At 48.2% G+C, this 13,224-nt stretch overlaps 1 protein-coding gene across 7 annotated transcripts in view; it reads left to right on the forward strand.

Moving 5' to 3' along the window:
* The window catches only part of LOC148119030 (sperm motility kinase 3A-like), a 14,747-nt gene continuing 1,523 nt past the window's right edge, over nucleotides 1-13,224 (forward strand). For 3 of the 7 annotated variants that reach the window (XM_087899305.1, XM_087899300.1, XM_087899306.1), the window contains exons 1-11: nucleotides 1-145; nucleotides 2,054-2,146; nucleotides 4,082-4,163; nucleotides 4,659-4,745; nucleotides 6,985-8,651; nucleotides 8,982-9,163; nucleotides 9,663-9,884; nucleotides 10,005-10,331; nucleotides 11,763-11,823; nucleotides 12,157-12,247; nucleotides 12,339-13,126. In XM_087899305.1, the coding sequence (XP_087755431.1) occupies nucleotides 6,994-8,651; nucleotides 8,982-9,018 (1,695 nt within the window). In that variant the 5' untranslated portion in view covers nucleotides 1-145; nucleotides 2,054-2,146; nucleotides 4,082-4,163; nucleotides 4,659-4,745; nucleotides 6,985-6,993 and the 3' untranslated portion in view covers nucleotides 9,019-9,163; nucleotides 9,663-9,884; nucleotides 10,005-10,331; ... (1 more) ...; nucleotides 12,157-12,247; nucleotides 12,339-13,126. Of the gene's footprint in view, nucleotides 146-2,053; nucleotides 2,147-3,972; nucleotides 4,164-4,658; nucleotides 4,746-6,984; nucleotides 8,652-8,981; nucleotides 9,164-9,662; nucleotides 9,885-10,004; nucleotides 10,332-11,762; nucleotides 11,824-12,156; nucleotides 12,248-12,338; nucleotides 13,127-13,224 lie in introns of those variants that run through there. The other 4 variants (XM_087899303.1, XM_087899304.1, XM_087899302.1 and 1 more) reach the window with 4 other exon arrangements.

A 13,224-nucleotide genomic window follows, 5' to 3' on the forward strand; every position in this document is an offset into this window, starting at 1 on the left:
CCTCACAATGACAGAACCCTGTTGCCTCACAACTCTGCCTGAGGCTGCCTCCTCTCCTTACAGTGCAGAGGCTGATCTTCAGCTGAAAGTTGATTGAGAGAGAAGGGAGCTGCTTACAGTTCGTCAAGCGTTGAATCCGAACACAGTGAGTTTCCTTCTAAGGTCACAGATTTGGGGTTTAGAGGTTTGGGTTTCCAGGATTTAAAGTAGTAACCCTTTCTTCCTTTCTTTCTCCCTTGGTCTGGGGTATAATTTGGGGCAATTTTTGTTATCTGCGTTAATTGGATGTTTACTTGATTTTAATGTTTAGTTTTAATATTTTCTCTGGGTTTATTCCTTCGTTCACCATTTTAAAACATTTGTTTCCATTGACTCTACAACATGAGTATTCTCGCAGTGGCATTTACAGACACGTACGTGAAAAGCTTTGAGCCCATTCCCCTGATCTCACTGCCTCCTGCCCACCCCTTCCAAGTCCCTTGATCTTCTCACTTTTTCACTCAGCCAGTTCCTTTCCGAGTCCAGGGCAAGTCATGTGGACTCCTGTCCAGAGGACTGACAGGCACACTGGATGGTGTCCTAAGGAAGGGCACCGATGTATGTCTGCCTGTGCTCTAGCAGAAAGCCTCCTCCTAAGTGGTCATCTTAGGATCTTCCTGGCGGTTCAAAAGTCAGGGATGGAGAGGGCCAGGGGTAATAGTTAGATCCCATTTTGTGATGCTAATTATGGAACAGGGCAGCTGAAAAGGATTCAAGAACAGGAAAAGTGAAAGGTCTAAAAAGAACCTGTTGTTTGAGGAAGAGAGGAACTTTCCTTGGTGGGACATAGCACACCAGGTCCCTCCACCATCTTCTGTCCTTCTGTGTGCCTGAAACTGATCTTTTGTGGGACGTTTTCATTTTCTATCAGGGGGCGGGGCGATTACAGTACTAAAGCTCCTGTGTTATCAGGCGCAGGGGTGGGGGCAATAATGATTTGGAAGCAAAGGATGAGTTCTGCTGGCCCAAGACCTCAAGGAACATGTTCTGAAACAAAACTACCTAGTGCTGGGATGTTCTGCCCAGCACTCCAGAGACCCACCCCAAATACCAAATACCTGTCCTTTTGGAAAAACAGGGGGGACATTTTGTTGACAAGGACTGTCTTTATCTGGTTATCACAAGCCTGGGCTAGAGGAAAACTCTTTCATCTCATCCTTTCTTTATTTTTCCAGACGGGGATCCTCTCTGTGTGGCTCTGGCTGTTATGGAACTTGGTCTGTAGGCCAGACTGGCCTCGATCTCTCAGAGAGCTGCTAGCCAGTAACTAAGTGTGTAATGTGTGCACATGTGATGCCTTGGGGTGTGAACGTTCAGTCGACAGAGAACGTCCTGTTTGAACTCTTGTCAACTTCCATCCGGTTTCTTTGTCTTATGCCCCAGAGCTGGTTCTGGGCGGGTCCTGTGAGGTCCATTGACCGTGTAAATCTGTTGACTACTTATGGGAGGGGACGGCAGCATAGCTTCAAGAACACAAAAGGCCGATCGCAGGCCTCCCGCCTCGGTTGTTGATGACACACTCATGGGCACACTCGTGTCCATGCCCCGTGTCTCACAGCAAAGGTTACTTTTGAAGCAGTGGGACCCTCAGTCTTGTACAAGACAAAAGCAGTCCTTGCCCTTCTGTTTGCTTTTGCTTTTGGTTTGGTGAGAGAGGGTCTCCTGTAGCACAGGCTGGCCTCAAGACCACTGTGTAGCCAAAGATGGCCTGAACTGCTGGTCCTCCTGCCTCCACTTTCCTAGCTTTAAAATTGCCACGTGCCGGGCCGTAGCGGCGCATGCATTTAATGCCAGCAATCGGGAGGCAGAGGCAGCTGAACCTCTGTGACTTTGAGGCCAGCCTGGTCTACAGAGCGAGTTCCAGGACAGCCATGATTGTTCAACAGAGAAACCCGTCCTGACAAACCAATAAAAGAAGCCCTGTGCTCACCTTTATGAGACTTTTCTTGTTTTCCTGTCAGTTTAATGGCCTAACCTGAATCTACTTGCATTTTAATTACTTTCTTCTCCCCAGGGCCCGACAGTCAACACCTCACCACATAGGCTGAGGCCTAGCGGGACTTCTGGTCCCGCTGGCTGGGACCAGCTTGGCCACACTCACCAAAATGTAAGTTTAACGAAGCTTCCTTTGTTCTATTTACTGATAAAGACTTGGGAGTCAGATGTTGGGGTGATGACCTGCTAGCTCACAGAGGCCAAGAAGCAACCAATCTCCTTTCCTATTTGGACAGAGACCCAGCAAGAAAAGCATCTCTTCACTCATCCCAAACCAAAAAGACCCCGAATCGCTAAGTCCCTCCCTACACCTTCCCGTGCATCCCTCTCTTCCTATTGCTGGCTACTTTGTTCTTCCTTGGCTGATTCTTGTCAACTACTTGCTCGCTCCACTTCCTGAGGGTTTTTTTGTTTTGTTTTGTTTTGTTTTTCTTTTCTTATCTTCTTTTATTTTTATTTTGTTGAGACAGATGGATAGGCATGCCGTGCAGAGTGAGGTTGGATATCTATTTAGTGGGTGTGGAAGGGAAGGGGAAAGAGGAGAAGAGCCGAGAGGCAGGGAGAGACAGAAACAGAAGGGGGAAGAGGAGTAGTGGGGAGAATGGAGCAAGGCAGAAGCTGCCTCTTCGGGAGGAGAGACAGAAAAGGCCGCTCCCTGAGTTTTTAATCGATTTTATTAACACAGTCTCAAGATATTCAGAGTATGATCAAATATCCCACTCCTGACTTTCCCATTGAGTTCCTATATAATGTGTATCAGCTGACCCTGAAGGACTCTCCGCATGCTGAGTACATCTAGTTGTGCATGTTTGATTTGTGTGTGTGTGAGTGTGTGCGTGTGTGTGTGTGTGCATAATGAGTTTGTGATTGAGTGAGTGAGTGACTGTAATATGTATGTAACTATGTGTCTATGTCTGTGTCCTGTCAAGTCCATGTTGAAACTTCAAACCTGAAAAACAGTATTAACATTTAGAGATCTGCCACACAGCAGAACAGGTGGCCTTTAGAAAGGGGCTTGATAGACTGAGCTCATGCCTTTCCTTGACCATGTAGGAATACATACAAAGTACCAATTAGAGTTAGAAAGCAGTCCTGTTACACACTCATTCTGTTGGCATCTTGATCTTACCTTGCCAATGTCCAGAGATGCAAGCGACCAATTTCTGTTGTTTTTAAGGGACACACCTAAGACCTTCTGTTTGAGAGCAGAGGGGCCTAGGTGCCAGGATATGGCTCCATGACCTACCTATGTTGTCTGTGGGGTTCTGGCTGACAAGTATTTTCTTGGTCCTTTTGAACAAACCTATCAGAACACTGTCTTTGGGGGGTCTTGGGCTTTGGTAAGCAGTGTCAGGAATAATAGGGATCGTGTGATGAATGATGTCATCTTGCTCTCGGCCCCACAGATGTTTGTCCCAAGCCATAGAGTACCATGGAAAGCAGTATTTGGTCACAGCATCTCGATGTAGTAAGGAGCTGCCATCCTAAAGGAAGCATCAAACTAAGTTGAAAGAAAAAGAAATGGAACACTTTGAGTGTAGACATGATGAGTTCTTACCAACTTGTCACAGAAGTTTGGCTAGGGACCAAGTGAAAAGCAAAACACTATCCACCTACTAAGGAGAGAGTATCAGAGCTCGTAACTGGGGGCAGCCAGTGCTCTGGAGTTCATTGTCATACTTATGACTGCTCGTTTTGTTGTTAAAGTGGACAGGGTCCTTGTTAAGGTTTGGGTGTCAAGGTCCCACGAAGAATCAAGTGTTTGGAGAGTGTTCCCACCACGCGACACCATTTGGGGAAAATTGTGGACCTTGGAGAGTGGGCCTAGCAGGAAAAATTGGGGCACTGGGCAACACTAGGGACAGTCATTTGAGTGTAAGCAGCGCTGCTCCCCCTGACCAGAGCAGCCTTCCCTGTCGTGAGAACAGAAGTGAGGAAAACCAGTGTCTGAGCTAAGCCATCATTGGTCCATTTCTTGCTCTGACCTCACAATGACAGAACCCTGTTGCCTCACAACTCTGCCTGAGGCTGCCTCCTCTCCTTACAGTGTAGAGACTGATCTTCAGCTGAAAGTTGATTGAGAGAGAAGGGAGCTGCTTACAGTTCGTCAAGCGTTGAATCCGAACACAGTGAGTTTCCTTCTAAGATCACAGATTTGGGGTTTAGAGGTTTGGGTTTCCAGGATTTAAAGTAACCCTTTCTTCCTTTCTTTCTCCCTTGGTCTGGGGTATAATTTGGGGCAATTTTTGTTATCTGCGTTAATTGGATGTTTACTCGATTTTAATGTTTAGTTTTAATATTTTCTCTGGGTTTATTCCTTCGTTCACCATTTTAAAACATTTGTTTCCATTGACTCTACAACATGAGTATTCTCGCAGTGGCATTTACAGACACGTACGTGGACAGCTTTGAGCCCATTCCCCTGATCTCACTGCTTCCTGCCCACCCCTTCCAAGTCTCTTGGTCTTCTCACTTTCTAACTCATCCTTTTTGTCCTTGGTATCAGAAGTTGAAGAAACGCAATGAGCTGTGCAAACCATCATTTGTCATTTTTTTATCCTTACCCGACAGAGCCCTGTGCCCTCAGTGCTCTGACTGAGGCTCCTCCTCTCCTTACTATGCAGGTGGGTTCGTGAGGTGGAAAGTGTTTGGCGCTCTTTGCTGGTGAAAGAGGCTGCTTGGACTTTCAAGGTCTGCTGAGCTCCAACATAGTGAGTTTTTCTCCAACTCTGTTCCCTTTATATTTGTTGTTGTTGTTGTTGTTGTTCTTGGTGTATTATGCATTTTCTGGCTTGATTCATGAGCTTACTTTTTCATGTTCTTTTTTTTTTCACTCTCTGTTCATTTTGCGGTTGTATTGGGAGGAGAATTCAGGACAGAAATTCTTTGTGTAGCTCTGGCCTTTCTTCAACTCACTCTGTTGATAAGGTTGGCCTCAAACTAAAAGATCACCCGCTTTTCCTTCTGAGTGTTGAAATTAAACACATGTGCCCCCATAGCCCAGCAGTGTTTATTTTTAGTTGTGCTTTCAGGGGTATAAGTTTTAATATGATTATTTTATGTGTATGAGGTTTTGTTTTCATGTCTGTGTGTGCACCATGAGCCCCGCACCTTTGGAGGTCACAAGAGGGAGACAGATTAGCTAGAACTCAAGTAACAAGTGATTGTGAGCACCGTGTGGTTTGGGCCTCGAACCAGGGTTCTCTGAAAGAGCAGGAGGTGCTGTTAAACACTAACTCATCTCTCCAGAACCTCTGTATTTAGGTTTACTTCTTCATTTACTTTTGTTATGTGTTCCTTGGTCCATTTCTTATGTTATTTCAGACCTCTCCTTGTTATGGCGTACCATATCATAGGAACAATTTAGTCCTGGCAATCGCAGGAACATCTCGAATGCATTCTGATCACATGATCATGTGATTAACCCACACTGCTTTGCTTTCTTCTCACATTACCTCCTCCACACTCCTAGGAGCCCCTCTTTATGTTGAGGACTCCCTCCTGCTCCCAAGTTTCACATATGAGAGAAGAAAAGGGACACATTTGAAGGACTGGCTTTTCTCATGGAGAGCGATCTTCTCCAGTGTCAACCATGTTCTTTAGAGCCCCACAGTTTCATCCTTCTCTCTGGCCATCCTTCTGTATGACTGTGGCACTCTTGCCCTTAATTCTGTTTCAATGTTGTGTTGTCAGGCTAAATACATAGAGCATGGATCATTGTGAGCATATTTTAACCATGAAGTGTGGCCTGGCTAATGTGAATTTGGTGAAAAGTATTAAGTAGTATTATTAAGGACTTTTACATCTATGTTCATCATGGAAATAGCCTCTATTTTTCTTCATTGTGTTTTCCTGGTTTTGGCATGAACGAGTTTGGAACTGCTAAGTACCTTTCTATTTTGTGGAGTATTGAGGAGCACTGACATTTGTCTTCAAGAGATTGGAAGGATTCATCAGTAGGTTTGCCTGGTCCTGGGCTTTCCTATGCAGATTGTTTCCTCATAAACATTTCAATCTTGTTCTTTATCATATCTTCTTAGTTGAATTTATACCAAGAAGTTTCTCAATTCCATCCTCATTTTCCAGTCCATGGAAGGACTCTCAGGGTTTTCAAAATCAGATTTCTTTGGGGATGGGTGGGTTAGCCTGGAGAGACAGCCCAGCAGTTAGGAGCATGTACTCTTAGCCCAAAAGACCTAGGTCTGCCTCACAGCAGTCCCACGACATCATAACTTCCTGAAGCGCCACACCTAGGGGATCTGTTGCCCTCTTATGTCCTTCCAGGTCATAGAAATAAAATTATACAAAAAGACTTATATCGCTATTTAAAATTAAATGTAGTACATGTGAGTGTACATGTAGGCAACCTCAAGTGTGTGTGTGTGTGTGTGTGTGTGTGTGTGTGTGCCCTTGCGATTGTCCACCCGTGTGTTTGAATGCCCTCAGAGGTCAGAGGTGTAGGATCTCCTAGAACTGGGGTCAGTGATCCACCTGACCTGGGTCCTGAGAACCAAACACAGGTCCTCTGCAGGAATAGTAAACCTTCTGACCTCCTGAGCCATCTCCCCACCAAGACACTCTGGGTTTTGGGGGTTTCTGTTGTCTCATCAACTTCTCTTGCATGTGATTTTATTAGTATCTTCTCTCTCAATGAATGTTCAGCTCGAGTAAGACGATGGTTCTTCTTCCCAATAAGTGGCTCGTAGCTTCTGCGACCCTTTGTTTTATTCTCTCAGTTTCTGGGTGAATCCGGCCAACGTGATCTGTGTTATATTCTGCTGTCCACTGCTTTGGAAGGTACTTCCTTCCCTTCCTGAGTACTACATACCTAATTAGGTTACCTGAAATATCTGTGACTCTTTTTCTCTTTGGGATGTAGGAATTCATAGTGATAAACATTCTCATTGGTGTGATATAAACTGTTTAAAATTCCCATTGTGTTTCAACAAGAATCCGACCATGGAGCAGGGCGGAGACACCCTCTATTGCGATGAAAAGACCTTCACCGATGTTTGTCAAATAATGACGACATTGGGACGAGGAGCCTTTGCACCAGTAAAACTTGCCTTCCACATGCCTACTCTCACCTACGTGGCTGTCAAGATTCTAGGCAATACAGAGAGGTACCCCACAGATAATAACGAGGTTGATATCATGAAATCCCTCGTTCATCCGCATATTATCAAGTTCTTCCAGGAGGTCCAGACACGGGAGGTGACTTACGTTATAATGGAGTACGCCTCCAAAGGGGACCTACTGCGTCAGATCCGCAAACCGGGAGGATTAAAGGAATACGAGGCTCGGAAGCTCTTTTGGCAGATACTACAGGCAGTGAAACACTGCCACAACAACTGTATCGTGCACAGAGACATAAAGGCAAAGAACATCTTGATTGACTCCAATGGCACTGCCAAGTTGTGTGACTTTGGCCTGGCCGTTAAAGTTCTCCCTGGGGAAAAGATAAATAATTTCTGCGGCACTCTGGCCTACTGCGCCCCGGAAGTCTTTTGGGGGGAACCTTATGATGGCTATGCTAGTGACGTTTGGGCCTTGGGGGTGCTCCTCTATTTTATGGTGGCCAGGCACATACCGTTTCAAGCTACCTCGTCTGTGGGTCTGAGGCGGCAAATCCTTGCTGCTAACTTTAGCGTTCCTCATCACGTCCCAATAGACATTTTTAACGTCATTGTGGAGATCCTGATGATAAATCCCAACAGGAGGCCCACCATCAACGAAATCCTGGAGCGCCCCATGGTGAGGGACAGCCAGCCACAGGCATCCATACCGAGCCCCACAGGCACCCCGAGCCCTCGCATTGTTGGGGCCTTGAGAGGCAAGGGGTGCAAGCATGAAGGAATGATTGAGTGTCTAGGAGAGGAAAACTATAACCGGGCACCCGGGGGAGACTGCTGCCATCACCAGGGGAAATCTGCAAAATCAACGGAGCCAGGCCTTGTCCCCAACCTGAGAAATCTTAACACCTTTTCTGGGACCCTCAGGAGAGCTACTGACCTTACTCCCCCAACCTTCATCGTGTCATCTGAGCCCCAGAAGGAAGATAAGAATTCCAGGCAGGGTGGCAGAAGGCATAACATGCCTGCCGCCCTGTGCTGCCAGCCTAGGAGGATCCACCTTGCCCACCTATCCCATCTGCGCTGTCCTGTGGCTGATTCCCTCAGGAGCAGCAGCCTGGCCACCAGGGAGAGTTCCACGCACTCTAAAATGGCATTGTGTGGCAGCCTGACGGCGAGTGCCCAGCCATCCTGCTCTCCGTACCCCGCTGTTGGGGCAAACCAGAATGGGGCTGCAAATGACCCAGAGAAACTCTGGCGCTCCCATGTAACCTCCAAAGGCTCCTCCCTTGGGGACACAGTGCAGGAAGTGACCCGAGAAGTGTCCACAAGACAGGAAGAGGCCACCATCCATGGTCAGCCCCAGGATGCCAGGCCAGCTTCCTCCCGAAGCCAGAGGCACCACCGCTGGAAACGGGTGAAAAAAACAATTGTCAGCTGCCTCAGGCACCTATGCTGCTGCCTGCCTCCCACAGAGGGAAACAATGCATTCCGTGAGAACCAGGCTCCACAGACGAGGGATCCTGGAGACACCCACAGAACCAGGTGAGCGCCCTTCTCACTTCATCTGATTTGTACTTTTCCTCCTGTCCTTTGTGATAAATGACGCCTGTGTCCACTCGTGGCACACTGTGAGCGTAACAACCTGTCACATCAGAAAGACCAGGTGTCCCCTCAAGTGTGACCTCGGGCTTGTTGAGCAACAGGGGGACAGCAGAGATGCTGAGCCAAGCAGGGAGAGGTGGGGGCAAGGCCAAAGGAGGCAAAGATTCCTTGGAGGACCAGTCAGGTACTTGGGCGCTGCAGGGCAGTGCACTAAGTCTTGTGCGTTTTGAAGTCACTAAGAGTCTCCTTCCTGTGCCTTTCTCTTTGAAGCCCTGAAGAGGTCAAGCCCCAGCTCCGTGGCTTCTGAGCCACGGGTTGGGGATCGGTCTGGAGGAGATTCGGACAGCCCCTCTGGGGACCCAGGCCAGATGCCCAGGACACCACACTGTCTGGCCACAGGCCCCTCCTGCAGAGGAAGAGCCGTCCACCCCAGAGAACATCTATCTCTCCAGGTAAAATCCCAGGCAGGAAGGGTAGGCTTCCCACAGGGTCTAGCTCAGGGTGGAGGGCTGAGGTGCAGAGGTGCCCTAGGCTGTCTCGTGGAACAATAGCGCCTTGCCCTCTTCCCCTGCCTGCCTGCAGAAACATCAGAAGTGGCGCTCTGGGTAGTGGTTGTCCTTTGCCCCGTTTCTTGGCAGAGAACACAGACTTCTCTCCCCCAAGGACAGTATTCCTAGTCAGCCTGCCCTAAATTGGGTTGCCAGGTTGAGAATGTGTCCTGCAAGCAGCCCTGTAGGACTGACTCCTCTAGAGGGCAGGCTCCTGCAAGAACCTTTAGCAAGAATCCCCACAAGTCATCCCAGCAAGTTCCATTGCTTGAGTCCTCAGACCCAAAGCTTGGGAAAATCTGAGCTGGGGAGTGAGGGACTCCAGGGCAGCAGAGTCCCCCCTCTCCACCAATTCTGCCTTCCAGCTACTCACCTCCTGCCTCTGCCTGCTTGCTCCCTCAAGGCCACCATTCTCACCAGTGACAACTGGCTCCTGCACTCACCACCATGTGCCACACCCTGAGGGACTGGTAGGTGAAATGCTAAGGAGTGAAACCCAAAACCCAGTGAGGTGTCAGCAACCTGCTGTGCTCCCTGCCTCCAGCCTGCCTGAGTCTGCACTCAGCAGTGAACTTCTCTTAGATGGCTTCTGTTTTTGACAGCCCCACGAATGCATCTTACAAAGGTAAGCAGGCTTTTCCACTTTTTCCACTTCTTTTGGAGGGGTGGGGGAGGTTCCGGGAAGCTGCCTCGTGCATACCACAGTCACATTGGTAAAATCTCATCTCGTGTTCTTTCCGCCTAGACCGTGTCAACTTGTCTGGGTCATGAGACCCAGAGAAGACTGCGCGACTGGTAGTGTGGTGTCCGTCTCTGCAGCTGTCCTGTGACAGCATCTATGTTCAAGAATGTGTCCCTAAGTGTTCCCCCCAGAACCCCATGCTTCCCAGCCCATCGTCAACAACTCTCTACATGCCACAGGGTCCATTCCTGGCCTTAGTCACTGGACCAGACTGAACTACTTAAACTGAGAGAGCTTCTCAGGAGACTCTGGCCAGCCTGGGAGGCTGATCTGGCCTGACACTGTAAACTTGTTCCCCTGCCTTCTACCCACTCGAACACGCAGCCGCTGGTGAGTCGCTCTCTCTCTTTTGTGTGTCTGCCTGTCTCCGTCTCTGTGGTTGTGTGTTTTTCTTGCACATGAACAACTCTCAGGCAGGCCAGCTGCTCTGTCATATGTTGAACCCCCAGGGAATCACCAAGCACTGAGGATGGCCATAATATATTTGCCGCAATAATGCAAATATAATATAAAAATTTCAATTGATTGTAATAGACACGGCAAATACAAACAAACACACAAACAAACAAGTAGACATAACACCTTGAGTGAGCCACCCTAAAAACTGCAGACCCACAGAAGTATGCTAAGGGAACACATCCTATCTGCAACCGTAGATGAGAATTGGCTCTCATTCCCTGACAGGTGCATTAAGTGTTAGGTGCACACTTCCATCTTATTTTCTGACATTTGGTTGTGTCTGTTTTGGTTAGTAGGAACCGTAGGCTACGAACTGTTTCTCTTTGATAGTTTTCGAGTTCACACAGAGTCTTGCCCTGTAACTCGGTCTGGACTGAAACACAGTGTGTAGTCCAGGCTGGCTTTATAGTCCTGAAGATGCTGCTGCCTCAGCTCCTCCTTAGCTGCACTGAAGCACTGTCAGCATTGTGGTTTAGTCAAGGCCTCATAGAGCCCAGGCAGGCCACTCTGTAGCCAAAGATGACCTTGAGCAGGATCCTCATCTTCTCGTCTCTAACTGCCCACTGCAGGAATTCCTTCCTGCTTTGAGCCACTCTGCCCTGTTAAGTAGGAAAACCTCCAGGCCAGGGTAGGCATGAGTGAGTTCCAGGCTGAGTAAAAACCTGTCCCCAAAAGAATATGGAGATTCTAAATATTCTGAACTATCGGATCTGGAGACCAGGGCAGGCGAGATGGGTGGACGGGACTGTGTGACAGCAGGACGTGCCAGCATCCCTGTGTCATCCTCGCCTGGTGGGGAAGGGAGCAGGTGTGGGAGCTTGCTTAAGGTAGAAGAGGTCTGGTGGTGCCTCAGGATGGGGAGATAGACTCAGGCTACTCTCTGAGTTCAAGGGCAGCCTGGTAGACACAGAGAAACCCTGTCTCAGAAGCCAAGCAAAATGTTTTAAGGAATAAAATCATTTGATGAATATTCCTGGTCTACATGTGTGCTCAAAAGGTGAGGAGGACACACAGACAGACAGACATTCTCAAACAGACACACACACAACCACGCACACACACACTTATGGTCATGGATATATCATGCACAAACACATACCCACCTTTTGTAGAGTTCTTCAACTCTGTCCTTTCTGTTCCCCTTCACTGCCGACTGTCTGTACCTTGTACTCATGGTCGTCTTTTTTCTTTGCGAAAGCATATGACTCTTAAACCCCACAGTGGCCTATCTATTGGTTCCTTCTAATGAAGAATCCTTTCTCTTTCTCTCCTGTTGTTTTGACTCCGGTTTACTGTATATAGTCCCGGCTGCCAAGGACTGTCAATCCTCCTGCCCTCAGCCAGCTGAGTGTAGGCGGTACAGGTATGTAACTTGTCTTAGCGGGTTTTGGGAGTTTTACTTTTTAAATCATCTATGTAGGGGTGGATATTCTTGATCTTTTAATCCTTCTGCCTCCACCTACCCAATGTAGGGATTACAGGAATTCCACACTATGCCTGGTTTGTTTGGTTCTGGAAACTAAACCCAGGTTTCTGCATGGTGGGCAAGAGCTGCCCCAACTGAGTCACACCTGGAGCTCAGGCAGGCTAGCCTCAGACTCTCTGTAGCTAAGAAACACCTCCTGATGGAACTGCAGATCTTACCCATTGACCCTGCTTTTTCTCTTCCTTTCTTTCTCTATTTTTTTTCTTTTAGCCTTTCTAGATGACCTATTTTTCCGACTGAGAATCTTTTGAAGTTGCACACGCAAGGGGCGTAGCTGGACACCACTCTTCTTCTGAAGCTAGTGAGCTGTGTTCTGGGTGGGAGGGAGGAACAGGAGGCTGTCCCAGTCCCCTGTCATCTCAGAGTCCCCGGACTCTCCCCTGTGTATCCAGGGAGCGTTGAAGGTGTGTTCTGACCAGCAGCCCTCAAGTCGGCCTCGTCTGAGTGCCTTTGCAGCTCCGTGCAACAAAATGAAAGTCACCAGCCCTAACCAGCCCATGTCCCGACCTCAGGTTGATGAAACTAAGAAGATGGAGCCTCACCCTTCTGCTTGAAGGTTTAGTCACCTTACCCCTTGGGGCAATCTCCTATTCCTCACATTTAGACAGTTCTAGGGAGTTTGTGGGTTTGTCTAGACGCTAGAGCTAGGGTGAAGGTGTATGCCTATAATCCCAGGACTCTGGAGGCTTAGCCTAGAGACTAGCCATAAATTCAAGGCCAGCCTGGCCTCCATGAGGAACAGCAGTCTAGGCTTTGGTGGCTCTCTCTCTAAAACACAGAAAGTGAACAACAGGACTAATGCTCAGAGTGCCTAGCATACACACTGGCTCTGGCCCTGGCTTCTTTAGGATAAAATAAACCCTGGTGGAGCATGCCGCGAATCCCAGTATTGGGACACAGACATAAGAGGATCAGGGAGTCAAGGTCATCCTCCAACACAGAGTGTTTGAGGCCAGTCTAGGAGGAATGACACTCTATTTTAAAAACAAACAGCACCTACCCCCAAATCTTAATGCCCCAATCTGAGAAAACAGTGACATAGCAGTCCATTCCAACCACATATTCTTTGAATCAAAAGATCTTTCTGATAGATGTGCAGGGCTATTTCCTGTGACTCACATCTGGAAGTGGCCTGAGCCAATTGAGTTCATCCTTGTGCACAGCACTGAGGAACCCTTCGGTAAGTACTCCCTGCTGGCCCTGTGGGAGGCACTGACAGGAAGGTTTGGAGAGCATGGAGAGACCCCCACCTGTGCCAATAAGAAAGGCTGGAAGGCT

The sequence above is a fragment of the Myodes glareolus genome, chromosome 19, assembly GCF_982192425.1.
Source record: "Myodes glareolus chromosome 19, mMyoGla1.1, whole genome shotgun sequence".
In the NCBI taxonomy this organism is placed as follows: Eukaryota; Metazoa; Chordata; class Mammalia; order Rodentia; family Cricetidae; genus Myodes; species Myodes glareolus.